Source organism: Hemiscyllium ocellatum, chromosome 2, assembly GCF_020745735.1.
Source record: "Hemiscyllium ocellatum isolate sHemOce1 chromosome 2, sHemOce1.pat.X.cur, whole genome shotgun sequence".
NCBI lineage: Eukaryota > Metazoa > Chordata > Chondrichthyes > Orectolobiformes > Hemiscylliidae > Hemiscyllium > Hemiscyllium ocellatum.
Window position 1 is genome coordinate 134,942,996 of NC_083402.1, and position 23,501 is coordinate 134,966,496.

Consider the following 23,501-nt stretch of genomic DNA (forward strand, 5'->3'; position numbering starts at 1 on the left):
AGACTGTTCAGCTTCTCAATCCTGAATCTTTTATTCTGAAAATCCATGTTCACTGACTGATTGACTTCACCTTCCTTCATCTTGAGCACTGTCCAATCTTTCAAACCGTGCAACATTAATTTGCCTTTTCACAAGCACTTCCAACTAGAACCTTGTTTCCCAATCTGGCCGTGACCTTCCAGCCTTATTGGTCTGGCCTATCAACTCACACACCCGACCCATTGTTTATAGCAGGAGGGAGTGGAGAAGAGGGAAATTTTAATCTAAAAGATGTCAAAGTTGGAGGGGGGGGGGGCAGGATGTTGGGGGACTTGGTTTGGGCTGGGCACAGGATGATGAACCTTGCAATTCCAGCTTTAACTGAAGCAAGTGGATGAGGTACTGGCCTGTTCCCAGATGGTGGGTTGGAATACTTAAATATGATAATCAGACAGTGAATCTCATACCATTCAGTTTCCCACAGTTTTTGTCACATTTGCACAGCAGCATTCATTACTTTTTATTGTTCAGACATTTTATGATCAAGATCCAATAAGCCTCAGATGGAGAAAGTTCATAAAGTCCATTAGTAGTCTGACTCTCAACAATACCCCAAGGTCAACGAAACGATGTACTAAAGATAACAGTGGTGTTGCTTTCTTTGTACTAAAATTAGTGCAAACAAAGATAGTCTTTCATGAGGAATTTTGTTGGAGGCAGTGGAGTCTACAGTATTCATTTGTCATATAAAATATTGCATTTTGATCAGACTATACAGTATTTTTGTAGATACTTTTAATGCTGGACATAATACTTTGCCACTTCATGAAGATGATCCTCATTGAAAAATAGCTCTCATTTTCATTTGTGTGTTTGATTTTGGTTTTGAGTTAGTAAAGCTCTGGACTTTATTGTCAATCAGATATATTTGATTTGGCTCAGAATTTTAAACCGAGTGTGCTTCCCGAAAGAACCATTTCAATAGTTTTGAGATTTACTCATTTGCTAGGCAAGACAGTATTGACAAAGCAGTTTAACAGCCTAATGATGTGGAAATTGAATCCAGACTGCTACAGCCATGCAGGGAAGAAGCATAAGATTATGTTAAGGGCCATTCCACCTAGTCATAGAGTCTTAACCACTTTTATACAGAACTCAAATGAAAGGAATCTTTGCTAAGACCAATTTTCAGTTTGGTGCTCCTACTTAGAGCACCTGATCACCTTTGAAATTATAGCGCATGCATTCTACTGAATAATTCAGTTTTTGTCACGCTATCTAAGTTTCTGGCTGCCTCATCCGTCCACAGTCGTTATCATTTGAGGCATTGGTGTTATGGATTCTTAGTTTACTCTGGCAAGATATATCAAAGCTAGACAAAATAAAAATGAAGCTAAAACATAAATCATTTTAAATGTTCTTTTTTCACAATGTTAATTGTGATATTTAGCATGCAAAGTACCTAGCCACTTGCAGATTGTTATAAAATTCGTGTACATTTTAAATGAAAGCTTCTCTGGTAATGATTAGACTAATTTGGGAAACAGTTGCATGTTAAAGGTTGAAGCTTAAAGTAAGTTGCTATATTTTTATATAAAGGACTACAGATAAAGGGCTAGCTGTATAAAGAATGGTGAAACTGATAGAAATTTCACCATTGGTGCAGGTGACCTGACACCGTGATTGTTATAATCTTAATTCCACATTGTAACTGTCTGGTGTCATTAGAACCAGTGCAGGCATGAACAGCCGAATAGCCTCTTAACTCTAACAAATCTGTAATTTCATCATTGACAATCATCTTTTATTTAACCCAATGCTCAATTTGCAGATTGCACTTCAATTATTGCTTCGCTAATCTCTAGTAGAGGATATTCTTTGTACTTAATGTCTGTACATATTAGAATTCCAGTGCATATTTCCTATCTGCACTTCTGTTAAGACCAATGTATATTTATTTTAGATCTTTATTTTCATCCGCTCAGTTGAAACGTTTACCATGTAGATCACCTCTCAATGCTTTATTTTCTACTCTCTTTGTACTGTTTCATGTTTATCTGCATCAATCTATAATCTGCCAACCCATTGACCTGTGCCTTTCTACATTCCTTCTTATGCTTTGCCATTCTCTTTAATGTGGCATTAGCAGCAAATTTTGATAATTCCTTCAATCCCATTTCAAAATTATTATTTTTAAAAAGAAAGATTTTCCAGCACATCCATGGACATGCCTTTAGGCAGATTTTGTAAGTGTGTGAAGTATTCCTGTTCTGTGTTCTGTCCTTTAGCTATCCTTCCATTTACATTTCTACCCTCAAACCGTGAATGTCGATTGTGACACCTTTTCTGTTGCTATTAGTGTAGCACTTTCTGTATTTTAACACACATCACTGATTTTAACGTCTATAATGGTTTCTTCATTGCTCCTGGATCCCAGTTACAGAACTTCTTAACTTGTATTATTGTTGAAACACCCATCATGCAGATTGCAGCTGTTCAACATGAAGACCCATCAAAACCATCTCAGGACAATAGGGTTTAAAACAACAGTAGTTAAACAATAAATATCAACCTTTGCAACAATGCCCTAGCCCTGAGAATGGATTAAAATATATACCATTGTGTGTTTTGCATTTATCAGTTAATGGCTCCTTGACATTCTCCCACGTTATCCTAACACGTCACCGCCCCCCCCAAAAAAAACGTGTGCAGAGTTCTCAAGAATGTGTGTCATTCCATTATTCTCTTGAATATGATCGTCTTTATCCCACTTATTTTGGACATCCTTTGACTTTTGACTTGCTTTAAAGATTTCGTTCTTATACTAATGTGCCTTTTTTAAAAGTATACTCCTGGTTATTCTAATCTCTTTATTCTGATCTCTCTCCTTGTGTCATGTATTTGTTAAATTTTCAGGAAGGAATTGCCACGAAATAAACTAAATGCTATGCTATATTCATTGTAAGGTATTGAACCTATCTGGCAGGACAAACAACTAGACTGTGCAAACTGCTTATTCTGTGACTTTATGATGTATCTAGATGATAATGCAAAAAAAGTGGTCAGTTTTTATTTCTAGAAATACTCTTTTCTTTGACGCTACTGTTATAAAATATTCCATAAATCTCCCAAGTCTGAAGAAATTTCCTGGGAATAGCCTTACAAATCCTAAACTCTTATTGGTTGATTATATTAGGCTTTCCAAGAAGGACTCTCCTTCTCAATCTGTCTGTCAGCTGAGGTGTGGTGACCTTCAGGTTAAACCACCATCAGTCATCCCTGTCTAATGCAAGAGCAGCCCTGTGCTCTGCTAGGCCTATGGAGAACTTAGTAGACTTCATTAGGCTTTCACAAGGGTGTATAATCCTAAAATCAAAAACAAGCCCTTCAAGAGTGAAATCAGGAAAGCACTTTTCACAGTGTGCAATGAAAACTTGGAGCTCTCTGCCTCCCAGAAGCTTAAGAATGCTAGCTCAATTGAGGATTTTCAGATGGAGATCAATAATATTAGGATTAAATAAAGGTAGGTAAATAAAGTTGAGGCAAAGTTCAACAATGGTGGCAGAACAGGTTTGGAGCTGATTTATTGACTTCAATTCCTATGTTTTACTCAGTGCTTTGGAAAATGCCAGGGCTATTTTGAGAGCAGTACAACAGATTTACAGCAGCCATCAGTAACAGTAATGTCACAGCATCTGACTGTTGATTGGCTCGAAAAAGATAGCCATATTGCCAACATGCAATGGTGCTACCTTGTATAAAGAGTGGGGTATGGGAGGGATGGAAATCCGTAGATAATTTCAAGATTTGGAACAAGTGGAAAGGGTGATCACATGCCAGGAGAGGCAGGAAGGGTGGTAATAACCCTGTATTCTACTCAATTCCCATTATTTGTTTGCTGCCTCAAGTTTACAAGTTCATTCTGATGAAATTGCTCCTCTACAATTCATAAGAATAGAAAAGCTCTTGCCAACTTCCCTTTTGCAAAATCTGGAGGACTTTAAACATACAAACAAAAAATAGGAGTAAGTCACATTCAGCCTTTCCAGCCTGTTTCTCCATTCGATTAGATATGAGCTGATCTCATTGTAATCTCAAATCCACATTCTCACCTACCCCTGATGTTTAAAGCCTGAGGTTTGTGCCAGTGAACTCTAACTTCACCTGTCTGCTTCCACTTCCTCATTTAATTTACCTGTAGACCATCACAACATCACCTCAACTCTTCCAAGAGTGTGTACGTGTTATAAACTTTCATACTTACTGCTGCGAGGAGGTCTGAGATCAATATTGATTGATGTCTAGCTGCTCAGTCAACCCTCTATGGGTTCAGTCTCAAATTGATTTGAAGTTCTGATCTCCCAGCATGCTGTTCTTTTAACATTTTTTATTTGACAAATACTGGCGATGAACATCCTTCTAATTAGCAAAAGATTGAAATTATTTTCCTTGATATTCTAATTCAGTCTTGTATCTTGAAGCATCCACGAGGGCCTGTCTATTTAAAAACATTTGATGATTTCATTAGTTGCTAATTATCACTTCATGAAATTATAATAAATCTACTTGAATTATTGTGTGGTGTAACACTGCAGGATATGGCAAGGTTTTTTTTCACAGTTTTAATATGTTTTCCTTAGAGTAAGGAAAGGTTGTCTTTATAGAGTCACTGTTCCAAGTCTTCACTGTTTATGACAGTGGTTCATGACTGGAATTTTCTCAAGCAGTGGATTTCCAAACCCAATCATGGGATAAGAATTGTGGTCAGCCAGATCAAACCTCTTGGACCAGAGTAAATTAGGGGAATATCAAGGGTGATTGCTTTGTCTCTTCTCTTGCTTCACGATACATTACAGAAGCACTAAGCAGGCTGCAAACTCACTATGTCTCACCATACATGTTTCCTAGATGAACAAATACTGTGAAAATGGTAGCATAGTTGTTATTAGTATTGGTGTTTGATTCAGAAGTCAGGTGTTCAACTCTCCGCATGGTGAATGGGGGTTTTATGAGAAAAAGTAGACTAGCATTGAAGTTGTCATTTAAATACCCAACTTGTTCATCATTGTTTCCAGGAAGAAATTTGTTACTCCCGTCTAGTTTCCTCCATATATGACTTCAGTTCAATATACATAGGCAGCTAAGGATGAGCAATACATAGATCTGTGTTGCTTACATCTGAAGAAAAAAGGAAATGGAGATGCAGCTTGAATTAATTCTCCAAAGCTAGTCAAGTATAGGGCATGTGGTTTATTAATGAGAGTCCTTGGAGTATGATGGTCTTTGGAGGAAAATGTAAGTAGGGAATAAGCACCTGACCTCTGATTGGGATCCAGCAACTGACAGGAACACGTTCTTGTCTATGTTCCAGATTCTGATCATGGATGGTACTCCCAAATCAGTAATCTGTCTAGAAAGAAAGGACCCCACCCTACCACCAAGGGACACACCACCCTGACTTAGACACATGTTGCTGTCTGCTCTTCTTTGTTAGAGGTTAGAGACCTGGAATATCCTTTCTAATAATTATGGGAGAATAACCGAGCTACACAAACTGGAGCAGCTCAGGAAGGCCACTGTGTCAGTTCTCTGATGACAACTGGGAATGGGAGATAATTAGATTTTGGAAAGGCAATTGTGCATGTCTGAAACTGTTTTTGATTCTGGAAGTAAACATGTGGAAAACATTACATATTGAACTTTAAAAAGTACTTATTCTTAATGAAAACAATATAAAATAATGGGATTCCTTCATAGAATGATACTTGTTTAACTGAAGACTATTGCTACATCAAACCTTTCAATAGGCTTTTGAAAAACTGTTTTGTCCAGGTTTCGAAAGAAGAATTCGGTTGTGGAGTCATTGTCACATTTAGTTTCAAAACAAGGGTCTGATCAACTGACAGAAGGTATAGTAAAACTTTGATTTAAATATGTTAAAGCTACACAGGTGATATAGTAGCTTAGAGACTAGGAGTACAATGTGTAAAGAAGTGTAAGTAGTTTGGGTAAAATGTATTGAAGATTTGAATAAGTGAGAATGAATAACAGTGTCAAAAATATGTGGAGAGATAGTTATTAAATGTGGTCGATGACTAATGAAGTTACATAATTTAAAAAAAATTGTGGTGAAAGGGAAAGGTTAGGTGACTTGGCCATGCTAAATTGCCCGTAGTGTTAGGCAAAGGGGTAAATGTAGGGGAATGGGTGGGTTGCACTTCGGCAGGTCGGAGTGGACTTGTTGGGCCAAAGGCCTGTTTCCACACTGTAAGTAATCTAATCTAATCTTATAAAAGACATGATTGAAGAAGAGTACATGAAGACAATTATGCAAATGTAATGAGTATTTGAATGAAGGTACTGTATTTTCTGTTAGGGGCAGCCTGTATCTGAATGGAGAGCAATAGAACTGTTTGGACAACAGGAGAGAGGAAGAGAGAGAAAAGAAGAGGGAGGAAGGGAGGACCAACCAACCAATCCTGAGGGGGATCAAAATAAAAATAGTGAGGTGGAATTAATGGAATAAGGGAAGGGAATTAAGAAGAAAATGAAGAGGAATGGATGTGGGGAAGTAGAGACAAAGTAGGTGGAGGAAGGTAGAAGGAAGGAGTTGAGTAAGGTCAGCAGGGAAACAAAGTGGACTTCAGTCGCTGAGAACAAATTTCAACCAGTTTAACTCTCAAAAGTAGAGATTTGAGTTGATCTAACCAACAACAAAAATTTCAGGAAAAAATCCGATTCAAAGCAATTAAGTTAATGCTAGAAAATCACATTAACCAATGAAATCATAGTTATGCTTACTTGTATGATATGAATAAATTTGAAATATGTATGATTTCACTCATTTCACACATATCTGTGATGTTAATCATGGTTAATAGATTATAAACTATAATTTCCAAAACTAAGTTAAGTTCAGGAGTATGTAAATAGTCGCTGAAGATCTGTAAATGTCTGCATGAATATGTTTCCCAGTTTAAGGATAGTGTTTGTTCTCCTTTTGCTGTGTTGAATTTTGTTCGGGCGAAGGGACTCCTATTGACTGCTTGGAAGGCATTTGGAATGTGACCCAACTTTGGTGGGAGCTGGGACCTTCCTCTTGTTAGTGGCATAACTACCAGAGCGTCCATGCCGATAAAATATGCTTGCACGTCCCAGAAATAGGTGGCCAGTCACAGGGCCAGCTGTTCAATAGTCTCCACAGTGCTGCCAGAAGTGGTGCCACCTACTGGAAGGGGAGGATACCAAAGAAAGAATGTGCCTCCCAACTGGGTGAAAGGGCTGTGAGACAACCATGGCAAGTGAGGCAGGCTTTAAGAAGCAAACTGGTGGGTCATGTTGTTGAAGACTGGTGGTGCTACAAAATTGGTGGGTACTAGAGGATGTTGCATTGGGGCTGAGGCTCCTTTCCTTCTTTCTGGCCAAGTGTTACTCAAACAGAAACCTCCCTCCTCCTCATGCAGACCACTGCATGAGGCAATCATAACTCATAGCTGGGTGCTTAAGTTACTCAGTTGGCCTCTGAGTGGGTGAGCTGCCTGCCACATTCCCTATCACTGATAAAAATGACATAATCGGGAAAATGATGTGAACACCGTCACCCACATTCCTGACATTTTGCTGTGTTGACTGTTCGGCTGGCTCCACCTCCACCTGCCTCCCAGCTTGTTGTTAGCATCAGGTTAAAATCCATGTTTTAAATTTTACTGTGGTGTTCCCTGGGAAAGCAGCAAATTTGCCTCATAACTGCATCTGACATAAAACCAGTAAAATACCTCACATCCTCAGGACCTGCCACCTGATGTCTTTGCTATTACGTCAGTAATTGTTGTAAAGTACTTCTTTCATAAGATTTGTTGAAATGCACAATCTCGACACTGAGCAGTCAGAAGTATGATTTGCCCCCCTTTATCTCTCTCATTTCTGATCTAAATACTGTTTTAAACCTGCATTTTAATTGCAACAATCCTGAATATATTGTCCTCTATCAGAGGAGATGCATGCGGAGATGTGCTACGCAGAATGCCTGCTTCAGAAGGCAGCTTTGACATTAGTCCAGGTAAGAAACTACTTCTGCTTTGAACATGGTTGTTTTTATTGATGTAGCAAGCAATTAACCATTAAACATCATTGGTCATTTAAACAAGCATGGCAGTTTATGAATTGTAAACAATCCGTCACTGAAATTAAGGATATTAGACTTGGGGAAGACAAAGTGAATGGTTTGCAAAATAACCTATTTGCTTTGTCTCTCCTGAAACTGCTCAAGTGTCTCTTTACGACCATCTGAGCATTGCCCTCTCCTTTAGGCATGTGGCCATCCTTCATTTGGGTAAAGACACGACAAATGTGTCAGGCTGTTCAGCAACAATCCCAGTTTCTCATGGGACATGCTGGCTGATGTTCTGTACCCTACCTCAATAGTGCAATGCATTAACAATCTGTTCAGATCAGCTAAATTGGTCTGGACTGGGGAAAATGCCTTTTAAGTATTTTGGTCAAATCTGAGTTTATTGTGGGGTTAACTTGACTGCAACATCAAATCAGTTTTCTAATTTATTAACTTATAGAGTCACAGAGATGTATAGGATGGAAGCAGTCTAACTTGTCCACACCGACCAGGTATCCCAACCCAATCTAGTCCCACCTGTCAGCACCCAGCCCATATCCCTCCAACCCCTTCCTATTCTCCAATTCTCAAATGTAATTTTAAAATATAGGTGCATCATTATATCAAAAATATACTGTCTTCTTTATTCAAATCTATATCAAATGATTCATCTAGTGTGGAGGAAATAACATGCTACGTTTATCTGTCTCTAGCTCAGGGGTGTGGTTGGTGAACTTTAGACAAACTGAAAATTAACAATATAAAATAGTCATTGGGATGTGATTGATGATAGCATCGCATACTTGTTACCTACTTTTAAATTTCCCTGAGTATATTAAAATTCAGCCACGTTATATGAGACTGAACTCCCCTGGAGGCCAAACTGGATAATGGTGCCATATTCATTTCCTTGAATGGTATTGGTGTACAAGTAGTAATCAGGGATTAGAGTTCAGGCCCACTGAACTATAAGGCATGCCACACTGTTATGTATTGAGACAAAAAAACTGCACATGCTGGAATCCAAAATAGACAGGCAGGAGGCTATTAGAACACAGCAAGCCAGGCTGTATCTGGAGGTGGAGAAAGAACAAAGAACAAAGAAAATTTACAGCCCAGGAACAGGCCTTTCGGCCCTTCAAGCCTATCCAAATGTACTGTCTAAACCTGTTGGTCAATTCCTATGCATTTATATCCCTCTGCTCCCCGCCTACTCATGCACCTACTCACACATCTTAAATGAATCTACCGTGCCTGTCTCTACCACCTCTGCTGGCAACACGTTCCAAACGCCCACCACCCACTGTGTGAAGTACTTGCCGCGTGCATCCCCCTTAAACTTTCCACCTCTCACCTTGAAAGCATGACCTCTCATGATTGAGTCCTTCACCCTGGGAAAAAGCCCATCTCTATCCACCCTGCCTATATCCTTCATGATTTTATAAACCTCAATCAGGTCCCCCCTCAATCTCCTTATTTCTAGTGAAAATAAACCTAACCAACTCAACCTCTCTTCATAGCTAGCACCTTCCATACCAGGCAATATCCTCGTAATAAAAAATGAGGTCTGCAGATGCTGGAGATCACAGCTGCAAATGTGTTGCTGGTCAAAGCACAGCAGGTTAGGCAGCATCTCAGGAATAGAGAATTCGACGTTTCGAGCATAAGCCCTTCATCAGGACCCTATGCTCGAAACGTCGAATTCTCTATTCCTGAGATGCTGCCTAACCTGCTATGCCATATCCTCGTAACTCCCCCTTCTGATGCTGCCTGGCTTGCTGTGTTCTTCTAACCTCTTGCCTGTCTACACTGTTACATATTGGCCATATTACTTGGTTAACTAACTCATTTGGACTCTTGCAAATGCAAAAGGAAAATCTACCTGACATATTGCTGTAACAAACAACTTTTATCACGCATGAATGAAATGTTAGTGATCAGTAAACATTGCATAATTTACTGCTGCCTATTAGTGTTGGAGTGGCTAGTGATATAGCCTCTGTCAGCATATATTTCTGCTGAACATCATGGCTGAAGCCGTAGTGGAGCTGTTAACATGAGCATGTTTCAGGTGTGGGATTTTTCCAAGCCTTTCAATAACTTTGCAGAAATGTGATCTCCTCATATTTCCAACACAAACACATTAATTCCAACAACTTCAATAAAATTATAATTTTAGACAAGATTTATTTGTACATTATAGCATATAGTGGTGTTTTTTAATGTCAAAAGTAAACATGTCCAAACATGGTCTTGCCTCGTGAAATGGAGGTGAAGAAAATAACAATTACTGACGTCTTCCACATGTAAACAAAGTTATTGGATCAGGCGTAAAGGAGACAAATTGCACATTAAGGAATAAAGTTTTCAGTGATATTACTGTGATAATGTTCAATTAATGTGTTGCTGGAAAAGCGCAGCAGGTCAGGCAGCATCCAAGGAGCAGGAGAATCGACGTTTCAGGCAAGAATGCCAGAAATGTCGATTCTCCTGCTCCTTGGATGCTGCCTGACCTGCTGCGCTTTTCCAGCAACACATTTTTCAGCTCTGATCTCCAGCATCTGCAGTCCTCACTTTCTCCTAATGTTCAATCAATGTTTTCTGATTTAGCCAGCAATAAAAAATAAATTTATGTGGTACTTAAAATCTACTTTTTGACTGCAGTTTTTTTTTAATGACTTGGTCTTTGAAAATAAGGAGGAAGAATGATGTGCATCTGTCGGATATAAAATCTTCTGGAGCTAACTGTAGTCTTTCTAATAGCTTAGTTATGTGGGAGATATTAACTGATTTACATTGTAAATTAGATCCATGGCTCCCCCTCACTCTTTCCATGTTTATCCTGAAATGTTACGTTTGCTTAAAATTCTAGCTTCAGAGAAAAGATTTCATGGCTCAAAGTATTTTATTGGAAATTGATTTATATTCAATCTATGCAGAATACTGATTGATGCTGCTAGTTTTATTCTAAGCTGGTGAATCGGATCTCTTTCCTTTCCTCCCTGCCCTCCTCAACTCCAATTCTCCCCATAACAATCTGAATGGAATGAGGGAAAAATTCAATTTTCAACTCCAGTCTGTATTTGCTCTGCACAGCACTGTGGGTGCTATACTTGATCTAAGTCAGAGTTAGCAAAGATAAGTCAGGAATTCTGCCCCTTAATAAATGTGTAATCAACTAGGGCCAGGCAAAAAATTCTGGCTCAGCCAGTGACACCCATGTCCCATGAGTGAATGAAAAAAATTCAATGTGTGGATTTTGGATTGTGGCAGGATTATATTTGGCTGTGAACTTCATCTTACTGTCAAATAGCTGTTGATGTGCGCAAGGTTCATGCATGATGTCAGCCTTGATGGGTGGCACCAAAAGCAGGTTACATCTGACAACCTATACTCCACCTTTTAAGAGGAAAGTTATCTTTTCTACTTACAAAAGTAAGAATAAAAAGGTTATCTGGTCGTTTCTGTTTGTGAAACTTGGCCGTGTGCAAATTGTTTGCAGAGGGCGGCATGGTGGCACAGTGGTTAGCACTGCTGCCTCACAGCACCAGAGACCCGGGTTCAATTCCCAACTCAGGCAACTGACTGTGTGGAGTTTGCACATTCTCCCCGTGTCTGTGTGGGTTTCCTCCGGGTACTCCGGTTTCCTCCCACAGTCCAGAGATGTGCGAGTCAGGTGAATTGGCCACGCTAAATTGCCCGCAGTGTTAGGTAAGGGGTAAATGTAGGGGTATGGATGGGTTTCGCTTCGGCGGGTCGGTGTGGACTTGTTGGGCCGAAGGGCCTGTTTCCACATTGTAAGCAATCTAAAAAAAAAAGTTGCCAATGTTACAACAATTAGAAATTACTTAATTGACCGTGAGGCATTTTGAGAGGCACAGAGGACATAAAAGGCCTAAATGCAAATCTTATTTTTCTAGGATGAAAATATGATTAATTTTATTAAAGGAGGAATCAAAATACGAACAAGTTACAACATTTATAGGTAAATGCTTCTTTCCTCTCTAACTCTTAAGAATTCCGATTGAAACGTTTTTTAATGCACGTTTTGCAGTGAGTCATCCATTGGTGCAGAGACTGTATGAGCCTTCATATGAGAAGGCTGGACTTACTAGGCGAAGCAAAATCTCGCATAATTTCTTGGTGCTTTGGTTGCATCTCTCCTGATGTTCCAGCTACCATAGATAGGTACTTTCCTGGCTGACAGGTGGGGGACATAATGGAGGGTATTTGACATGGAGGGACTTTGATGGCCCTGTTGCTTGAACACTGCACCTCCAATAATTCACAGTAGGTGAATTACTTGAGATGTGATAACATAAGTGCAAATCTTCATGAAATCAAACTGTTCAGTGTTGTGTTATCCAGTTGACAGTGTTCATTGCAATAGTATCCACTTACACAATTGCAATAATTTACAACAGCAGGTAGTATGAATTTACTGTTCCACCAAATTGCAATGAGCACATCTAGGTTAATTGCATACCACAAACCCCATGCCTGTTTCAGGGTTAGTTAGTTTAATCTGGGTACTCTCCTGTTCCTGTTTTAAATGTATTTTCTTTTTGGTAGATTGTTGTTATTTAAGTGTAATGTTACTTCTCGACATTATATCTTTGCTGCTATTCTGAGAGTTGTATCTGACTACAGGCACAGTGAAGTGTTTTGGAGTTTTGCTAACAAACTCGTCAGCCTTCTGCCCTGCCCCCAACAACATGGGCAGCCTACTTCCAAAAGTAGGTTAATTTGAGAAGTGGTGAATTATTTATCATGAATCAATTGTATCACTGAATAAAATGGTCCATTTCAAACTCAAATCTCTTGTTCTTGGCTTATGATTGGCTGTTATTGAGCATCAGTCTGTTGCTGAAGCAGGGACTTATGGCAGTATCCAGATGATACCTAGGTCTTTGATCTATCTAGGAAACTCATGTTAGCTCCCAACTTCCAATGAACTGATCCCTGATGCATTTATAACACATCACCTAAGGTTGTCCTAGTGAGAAGGAAGGTCTATGGTGGCAGATGTCCTGTGGGAGAGAGGGAGATGATTGAAATCAGGTGTCTACATTAGGGAGATGAAATGCAGATTGGGCAACCCCTTTACAGAACACCTACGTTCTGTCTGTAAAAATGACCTGAAGCTTCCCGTTGCCTGCCACTTCAGCTCACCGCTGTATATTCTGGCTAACATCTCTGTCCAGAGCCTGCTGCAGTGCTCCAGTGGCTAAAACAAAATAACAGCATCTCATCTCCCGCTTGGGGACCCTGCAGCTTTCAGGACTCAACATTGAGTTCCACAATTTTAGAGCATGAACCATCTTCCATTTCCTTGCCCCTCCCCCACACCACAGGCCCTGACATGACATGGGCTGCTTTCAGTACAGCCGACTAATATTTCACTCACTTATTGTCCCCATTATCAGCTTTTCTTCTTTCCTGGCTTACCATCAACCATTCCTTTGTCTGCCTATCTTTCTTTCTCTCTCTCTCTCTCTCCCCTTCTCCCTCTCTCTCTCCCTCATCTTTGTCTCTGTCTCAGTCTCTGTCTGTAGGCGCCATTTCCAACTATTTCACCTATCTGCTCATTGCTCCCAACATCCACTGCCATCAGGATAACTTACCACCTTTTCCTAGTTACAACCTATTCTGAAGAAGGGCCATGGACTCAAAATGCTAGCTCTGCCTTTTTGACCACAGATCCCTGAGTTTCTTCAGCAGTTTCTGTTTTTGCGTGAGAGAATCTCTTACCACATGGAAGGTCAGGATGTTTTCAGAAAGAATGGAAGCCATATTGAAAGCACTTTCCTTTACAGCTTCCCTTTTTGGTAAGGATTGTTAATCATGAGTGAACCTTATACTGAGGATTGTAGGAGTGTATTAATTGATGTATGTTTGCAAGTCTAATTTGCATTGAACTGTGCCACAGTTTTAGTTGGTGGCAGGGTGGGTCTGTATTTTGGGCTCTTGCGTAGAGGTTATTTGCTTAAGATTTTATTTATTGTTGCTAAATATTTGATCTTTTTGTTAAGAGAATGCCAACAAATTGTACAGATGACACAGGACCGGGTCAAAACTGAAGTCTACTGCCAATTTGAAGGAGGAGTCAAGCTAGGAATTGGAGCTTTTAATCTGGTATATTGTGCCCACATTACATAGGAATTGCCATTCTTTTAGTTGGAAAATGTTTTTGTATTGCATGTTTGTTACTTGAATGTTTTGCTCATTTTTTTTCACCTTTCCCACACAGATGCTGTCTCTGCTACCTTTGAGAATTCTTCGTCTTCTTGAATTTATTGGATTTTCGGGAAATCGGGTACGTGTTAATAAGCATTTCTGTGTGAAAAAAAATGTTCTCTGACTTGCAGCCCGAAGATTCAGCCCTGCTTTCCCATAGTATCTTAAAATGGAACTGTGATTTGAACACACACTTTGCCCCACCTGCTGGAAATGAAAGCAGCATCACTTATGATATCACCATCTACTGGCAAACTGCAGTAGTGCTCAAATTTAGATTAGATTACTCACAGTGTGGAAGTAATAACACACCACCTAATGGTGTCCTAGTGAGAAGAAAGGTCTATGGTGGCAGATGCCCTGTGGGAGAGAGGCCCAGCAAGTCCACACCGACCCTCCGAAGAGCAACCCAACCAGACCCATTCCCCTACACTTACCCCTTCACCTAACACTATGGGCAATTTAGCATGGCCAATTCACCTAACTTACACATTTTTGGACTGTGGGAGGAAACCGGAGTACCTGGAGGAAACCCACGCAGACACTGGGAGAATGTGCAAACTCCACATTCCTGAGGCGGGAATTGAACCTGGGTCTCTGGTGCTGGGAGGCAGCAGTGCTAACTGCTGTGCCACCGTGCCACCCACTTGACTTCAGCTCTGATGAAGAGTCATCTAGACTCGAAATGTTAGCTTGCTCTCTCCACATGAATGCTGTCTGACCCGCTGTTATCCCCAGCATTTATTATTTTCAGTGTTCAAATTTCAACTGATAACCATTTTGTCATTGGTCGATAATATCCTTTTCGGGCGCAACATCAATATTGTGCCAGATTTTCTGAGGAATTGATACTTAATTACGTGCTTCAGGTTGAGACTTGAGGTGGAACCTTGGGTCAGGGTGGGTTGAGCGTAATACAATTGTGTGCAAAGATAGCATTTAAAGCACCTAGGATTAATGTGCTGTACAGGAGGTCATAGAGATGGATAGCATGGAAACAGACCCTTTTGTCCAGCTCAGCCATACCAACCCAATATCCTAAACTAATCTAGTCCCATTTACCTGAGAAACCTTTATTGCCCTGGATCCACATTCTCCAAGTGTTCACCTTCTTTGCAACCTCAGGTTAAACCTGCCATCAGGTGGGCTGGTCTCTTGCGGTCCCCTGGAGTTAGGAAGTCTGTTGTCAGACTAGTTGTAGAACTAGCCTGCCTAGTTCTAGCATTGCTTCATGAGATGGGTGTTTTAACTTGTGGGCAACCTTTCAATGCCTTCCATCCCTCATCCCATTTTCATCCTCACATGCAATATGGGTACAATTAAAATATTTAAAAGTCACTTGAATGGAGACATGAATAGAAAAAGTTTGGAAGGATATGGCCAGGAGCAGGCAGGTGAGACTAGTTTAGTTTGGGATTATGTTTGGCATGGACTAGTTGGACCAAAGGGTCTGTTTTCCTTTCAATACAGATCTTTAGATTAGGTACAGATCCGTCATCCCTGTGTTAGTCATGTCATTCCTAGTTATTGGTTCGGAATGATTGGCAAATCCTAAGCCATGCAGTTTGACCGAGGAATCAGAAAGCCCAATAATTGAGGAGTTGGAATCATGACCAGGACATTTAGCAGCAGTTGGTCCAGAGATTGAAATGGTCAGCATCAGCCTTGTATGGGTGAACATTTTAAGATAGTTCGGAATTCAGTTTAAAAATGTTAAAAGGTCACGTCAGGATAGATGGAGTGAAGCTGTTTCTCTTGGTGAGAGAATCGAGAGCAAGGAGGCATGATCTTAACAAGACGCAAAGTGAACTTGTCTGTTCAGATGTTGAAATCAAGAAGCAGTTTTTACACATGACAGGTTGTTTAAAAACTGGAGCATTCTCCCCACAAACGCGGGGGATTCTGGATCAACATTCAAGCCTGAGGTTGCTAGATTTAGGGTTATCAGAAGAAGTGGGCTAATGTTTCTAACTGAATGGTGGAGCAGGCTAACAGAGCTGAATGGCCATTTCCATTGGGAGTCAGAGAAGGTCATTCAGCCCGTTTTCTATGACTGTCAGTACAATCTTCTTTTAATGATGTGTAATATCATTGGTGAGTGGCACGGTGGCACAGTGGTTAGCACTGCTGCCTCACAGCGCCAGAGACCCGGGTTCAATTCCTGCCTCAGGCGACTGACTGTGTGGAGTTTGCACGTTCTCCCTGTGTCTGTGTGGGTTTTCCTCCGGGTGCTCCGGTTTCCTCCCACACTCCAAAGATGTGCGGGTCAGGTGAATTGGCCATGCTAAATTGCCCGTAATGTTAGGTAAGGGGTAAATGTAGGGGTATGGGTGGGTTGCGCTTCGGTGGGTCGGTGTGGACTTGTTGGGCCGAAGGGCCTGTTTCCACACTGTAAGTAATCCAATCTAATATGTGATCCAAAATAAAGATCCATAATTTTTAATAATTATTTGTTTATGTCCTTTCCTAGTTGTATAAGTAAATTGGAATTGTGTTCATTTATATGTCACTGTTTGCTTCAGGATCTGGGGTTATCCATGCTGCGAGAAGGTGCCACCACTCATAGCTTGAGAGCTGTACTGTGTGCCTTGACTCTACTGATGTATCAGACTTACATCACTGTCGTCCTCGGTAAGGCATCTCTTTTTATCTCTTCCAATCTTTGCCTTGGCAATATGAGAATTGGAGGTTTCCTGATCAAATGTGTAGACAAGACTCAACATTGTAGAAATCAGTGCAGGTTTATGTCTTGTTAACAGATTAGAGAACTTTAGTTGGTAATAATTGCTGTTGAGAAATCGTACTATCAACAATTTGCTTACAACACACAGCTGGCTATGGTATTATCTACATGATGGATATGGCAGAGTGGTTATATCACTGTTTAGTAATCCAGAGACTTCTAGGGGGTGTGAAAGATTGCGCAATAGCTGTTATCCTTCAGCTGTTAAACCAGATCATCCTAGTCCTTATCACCTTGCTGTTTGTGGAATGTTATCCTGTGCAAACCACCTATTGGGTTCCCTGCATTGCAACAATGTCTACATTTCAAACGTGCGTAATTGTGTGTAAAGCAATCTGGTGTGCCCTGAAGTTGTGAAAATTACTACAATTAAATGATTTATTTCTGTTCCTTCTTTGAATGACTTCTAATGGAAATAATACTTCCGTGTCTAATCCATCCAATTGTACTTTCTTGAAGAAAAACGTAGCTTTTTCTCAATTGTGAAACTTTATTAACAGGTGCGGGTGAAGGCAACCTCCAGGAAGCTGAAACACTTCTTCAACCTTACCTCGAGAAATATCCTACTGTAAGTATTGAAGTAAAATAATTCTAACTTTCTGCTTTGTACTGAATCTTCAGCCGCATCGTCCATGACCCTGATATTAACAATTGCACCAAATGTTGTGATTTGAAGAAACTGTCCATTAAAACATCTTTAAGAACTGCTGAATAACAAGCACTCAAATTCTAACTATAAACTTTTACTAATACAATATGGATAGCTGCTGGATTAGCAAGCCTTGTATTTTACTGTCTTTCCTTAGTTACCTTAAGAATGCATAATAGAACCATTTACATAAACCACTGATCAGGTTAGCAATTTTTGAGAAGATTTGTTGCTCAGGTTGATGATATGTATGTAAGTTAGCTTGCGGAGCTGGATGGTTTGTTTTCAGACGTTTCGTCACCATTAAATGGTAACATCATCAGTGAGAGTCTCTGGTGAAGTGCTGGTGGTATGTCCCACCCCTATATTTATAGGTCTTGGTTTCTCATGGTGGGTGATGTCATTTCCTTTCTTTCATTTAGATTTAGATGCTATCTACCTTCCCTTGGGATAAAAGAACCGGAAATGAAATCATCCCCCTTAAGAAACCAAGACCTATAAATAGAGAGGTGGGACATACCACCAGCACTTCACCAGAGACTCTCACTGATGCTGTTACCTAGTCATGGTGACAAAACGTCTGAAAACAAACTTTCCAGCTCAGCGAGCTAACTTACATGCTTAGCACTGATCATGTTTTGGGGAAACTGTATGACTTGCCAGGGCACTTCTGAGCGTAGTTAAGGCCAGACAGGCTCATAACATGTTTTACTGATACCCCTTTTTATATGAAGATTTTTTTAAAAAATAACTACATTCAAATTTTAATTACTATGAGGTGATTTTAATTCCTATTCTCTGGTTTATTAGCCCAGGGATGTGGGTTATGAATTCAGTCATGTTACTGTCAGTGATCCATGAGACAGTGTATAAACTGTTGGCACTACTTGTAACTTGTTTTATTATTAGAATTGCAAAGACAGTAAGCCAGATTGCTTTCTGCTATCCCTGGATACCTGTACAGAAGGAGGGAAAATGGGACGGGAGGCCAATTTTGGATATCCATCCCTGAAATCATCGGGCTTCCTTATTCTCTGTCTCACTCTGTTCTGTCTGTCTCCCACTCTCTCTGTCTCTCTCCCCCAAGCCATCACCACTGCTAAAAAAATACTAATATCCCAACTTTTCATGCAAACCCTTTTAATTCATTGAAATCACTGCAAGGGCTGACAATTTCCCTACAACCCATTGGTCTTTTGTCGACTTCAGTTAAAACCAAAACTGGGGATAAGGATAACAGTACTTAATGCAGTGTAAAGCTACAAAAGGCTCTGTTGAAGGTAAAGCTGCCTGATGGTGGATAGCTCTACCACCCAACTGCTATTTAGTAAAACAAGTCCTCGGCTTGTCCCGAGTCCTTTAATAAACTGTCTTGAGAAATCTTAAGCGCTTTTACTCCCCAATAGCTGTTGCTACTTCTCCTACTTCTTAAAGTGATGTTTGTACTTAAGATCTCTTTCTTGGTTGAGCTGGAAGCCCCCTGTGTGGTGGAGACCCCACTGAGAGTGCAGACCTCAGCTCTTAACTCTGATTTCACAAGGAAAATGAGTTGGAGGCACATCAAGTTTGGGATGATTCAGCTTGGATCCACTGTCAAAAATGAAACGTCCAAAGTTAAATCATGCCGAAGACTTTGTGAGAAAGTTAAAATGTTACAAGAGAGCTGCTATCAACTTATAGATTGGGGTCTTGAAATGTTGACAGAAGTTTCTGGTCTGAGAACTTGAGAGTGGATTTTTGTTTTTTTTGCATATGTCTTGTAGCAGCGCTGTCACATTCTGAGTCATGACGTGGGCTCAAGCTCCATTTCATGTCTTGAGATCATAATCAAAGCTGACATTTCAGTGCACCAAGCCGTGAGTGCTGAGTTATCAAAGGTGCTGCTCTTTGGAAGAGATATTAAACCCAGGCTCCATCAACCTGCTTAAATTGATGTATGAGAAGCTGTTGCATTGCTTTGATCAACACTAGGGGAGCACTCCCATTATCCTGGTAAACCTCAACCCCAACACCTAATGTTTTTTGTTTTACTGCTATTCTCCCACCTGATGCCCTCATCCAGGCCTCAGTTTCCTGATACTGATGCCCTCAGGCAGCTTCATGGTGAAGAAGATTTAAATTCCAACCTGCTGTATCACTGGCAATGGCCATTAGACAGGTCCTGATAGTTGGAAACAAACTGACTGTTACATTTCCTACATTACAATGGGAACTACACATCAAAAGACATTTCAGATGTTCTTAGAGTTCTCGCTTCCTCTTTCATTTATTTTATTTCCTTTCTTTACTTTGTTTTCAATCCAAGGTATCAATCTTAGAGCATTGCATTTTGCAGTTCAAGTGTAGTTATTCACTAATTTTCCAGTCATGTCGCTAGGTGATTAGTTTCGAGGGAATTTATTATTCAACAATGCAGTAAATTATATATTTGAAAATTCTGCAGACCATTAATTGAACATTTTGTTGCATACGTAATGTCAATAATAAGCTTTGTCCTTTGCCTTTAGGGCTCCATTATATTGTTTTATTCAGCAAGAATAAAAGTACTCAGGGGAAACTTTGAAATCGTGAGTCTTTTTAATTTCATTTTAAATGTTGCAAAATGTATGACCAATTCACATGTTGATTTGGTATGTGTTCAGTTCATAACATACTATTTAATAACCTGTGGACTGTGTTAGTGAGATTTACTTTATATTATTTATGTGCTTTACTGTAATTTTGGGGCTTAGATTCTCCTCATACAGGACTTGCTTTCTTACAGTGTTGTTAAGTCAGAAGGGTTTGTCAGCTTGACCAAATTGGCTGATACTAGACTGGAGCCAGTAATTTTAATTTTTGATGCAGTTAGCAGCTGGATATTCTGAAGTAGGGAATGGGCAAGAAAGTGGATGTGAGGGATGTCAAATAATCCATGCTCCTGTTGAATGGCGGACCAGGGTCGAGGGGCCCAATGGCTCATTTCCAATCCTCTTTCTTACAGTCTAACAGTGTTTCAGAAGTTACTTGGTTGTTGTGACATATTCTTTTGGGGGGCGGGGGGGGGGGGGGGGGGTGGGTGGGTGGGTGGGTGTGGGGGCGGGGGTGTGCTTGTAATGTTTGAGCACTATTTTTTTTCCTCTGGATTTCTCTTTATGGAAAGGATTTTGAGATTGAGTTATGTTTTAAGGGATATGTTTGTTTTAATGCTGTGATGTAAATTTGAGTTCTGACAGCCTGCTAAACCTCAAACTAGAATGAGTGGGTTCAGTGTACAGACAGTATTGGCCTTCAGTCCTAATCTAATGCGAAGATAAAACACTACGTGGTATAAATTACAGAAGAGTCGGTTCTCATATAACGCGTGTTTCTTCAATGCAAATTGGCTTTAACGCAATTGAAGAATTTAGATCCTTATTTGAAGAACACAAATTTTCCTTTCCTATATTGGCAATAATGCGATTCTGGCCCCATTAGTTTAAATGGCATGACTATTGCTCGATTTTCTTATAATGTGAGATCGCATGAGAATAGAATTGTTGTGTTATATCAGAACCTGCTGTATTTGGAAGCAGAACAGATTTCTTCTCTTCAATATTCTAGGCAGTAATTTCTCTTCTGGGAGAAAAAATAATCCGAATTGTTTGTGGGAGCTTGCTGTACACAGCTTCGTTGCTGGGTTTCCCATTTGGTACAAAACTGCCAACACATTAAAAGTAGTTCATTGGCCAGGAATTACCTTGGAATGTTCTGAAAAATAGTACCTGAATGCAAATCTTTCTCGACCTTGCTCTTAGTTCATCTTGATTACGTGTTCTTTTCACATTTTTTTTAATGGAAACTTAGGCTCAGACAAAGTTCGAGGAATGTATTGCAGCTCAGGAAGAGTGGAAACAGATTCATCATCTATGTTACTGGGAGCTAATGTGGAGTAACTGCTTTCAGCAGCAGTGGCTGAAGGCATATCACTTTGCAGACCTCCTGTGTAAGGAAAGCCGGTGGTCTCAGGTAAGTACATTTGTACGCAAGTGCTGTGCAGATGTTCTTGGAGCCTGTCTGTCTAATTAAGACAGTTTTGAATTTAGCTACATCTTATTTGCCTATTTCCCTGTGATAAAATATTAAAATACTATATTGCAGTGTAAGTGTTAAAGTATGTTGGAATCCAAGATCCAATCTGAAATCCAGGCTGAAATTAAGTTTGAGAGTGATTTACTAAATTCCACTTCTAGGTTTTTTTTATGAGACTAAATTTGGATATGAGTGTAAAAGCTGGAAGGGATAGCTGCTTGGGGTACATTGGATTTCCATTGTGATTATGTTGTTCTCTGATGGTGTGTGAATAGAACACCAGCTTTTAGAGGTAACTGGCCAGGTAGTTCTGAAGTCTGCCAGGACTTTCTGTGCTCTAAAATCTGGTTCACATATTTAACAGCGTTCATCCAGCCCATAAGCTTCAGTCAACCTCAGCTCATCACTCTCGCCCACCTCTGTTATGTCCAAGACCAGGCAAAAAGCAGTGCCACACTTCAGAGATGCCTTCCTAGAAGTTGCTTCTGATGCTGTCCCAGTGAAAAGGGAGTTTCTTTTCCTTCGGCATGGCCACAAGAGGCCTTTGTACAGGATGTCACACACAAGCTGGGTGGTAGGCAGGTCCATGAGATGCCTCATGTACAGACGGATTAGATTAGATTTCTGACAGTATGGAAACAGACCCTTCAGCCCAATAAAGTCCACACTGATCCTCTGAAGAGTAACCCACCCAGATCCATTCCCCTAACATATATTTACCCTTTACTAATGCACCTAACGCTATGGGCAATTTAGCATGGTCAATTCACCTGACCTACACATCTTTGGATTGTGGGAGGAAACCCACGCAGACACTGGGGAGAATGTGCTAACCACTGATCCATCGTGCCGCCCCTTAAAAACAATGTCTGTCACTTCATTGCAGCTATCAACGTGGTCCTAGTTTACTTTCAAGTCTACCTTGGTTCACATTCGATTCATAAAAGGATATACAATGCTCGTGTACCATCAGCTCACTGACATTTCATTCCACCTGGCAGAATGAATACACCTCAGTGCTTTTCATTAAAGGCTTGCGTGGGACAAAGGTGCAATACAAAGATGGCATTTTGAGTTAAGCCCCATTTAGCAGTCCACTTCCCTGCCTTTGTTTAGCCTTGCTGACATCCACCAGGCTGTTAATCTCATGTATTTGCCAGACAGGCTGGTGGGGTAAAAACAATGACTGCTGATGCTGGAAACCAGATTCTGGATTAGTGGTGCTGGAAGAGCACAGCAGTTCAGGCAGCGTCCTGCTCCTTGGATGCTGCCTGAACTGCTGTGCTCTTCCAGCACCACTAATTCAGACAGGCTAGTGGGCCTAGTCAGGCATTACCACAGACGCTAATTGTTTACTAACCACAAGCCAGACTGCATATGACTGAGCTCTGTCATGAACTAATCCAGATGGAGAAACTTCACTCCCCAGCGCTACAAATCTTTGAACAAAGAAACAGCTTGGTTATGAAAGAGCCAGGTTAGTTAAGAAGTTTGTAATTATGCAAGTTTGAAGGAAGAAGTTTATCCTGTCAGATACAGGAGGCCTGTATGTTGTTGGGGCTTGGGTTTGTGAACACATGGGCGTCCTATTTTCAACTGATAGGTTATGCACATGTGAGCACAATCCCGGTGGAGATCTTGATGCCACACTCGGTGGACTGGGCTGGTAATGAGTAGTCATGACATGCTAATGATTGCAAAAAGGGGGTTTGGTCTGGAATACAGACTAATGT

General features: G+C 40.4%; 1 protein-coding gene across 1 annotated transcript in view; it reads left to right on the forward strand.

The window, feature by feature from the left end:
* The window catches only part of LOC132825291 (tetratricopeptide repeat protein 39B), a 111,085-nt gene that overhangs the window by 67,511 nt on the left and 20,073 nt on the right, over positions 1-23,501 (forward strand). Inside the window, exons 5-13 of the mRNA XM_060840398.1 lie at positions 5,812-5,888; positions 7,971-8,038; positions 12,010-12,074; positions 14,122-14,224; positions 14,340-14,405; positions 16,849-16,957; positions 17,570-17,637; positions 20,226-20,285; positions 21,544-21,705. Of these exons, the coding sequence (XP_060696381.1) occupies positions 5,812-5,888; positions 7,971-8,038; positions 12,010-12,074; positions 14,122-14,224; positions 14,340-14,405; positions 16,849-16,957; positions 17,570-17,637; positions 20,226-20,285; positions 21,544-21,705 (778 nt within the window). The remainder of the gene's footprint in view (positions 1-5,811; positions 5,889-7,970; positions 8,039-12,009; positions 12,075-14,121; positions 14,225-14,339; positions 14,406-16,848; positions 16,958-17,569; positions 17,638-20,225; positions 20,286-21,543; positions 21,706-23,501) is intronic.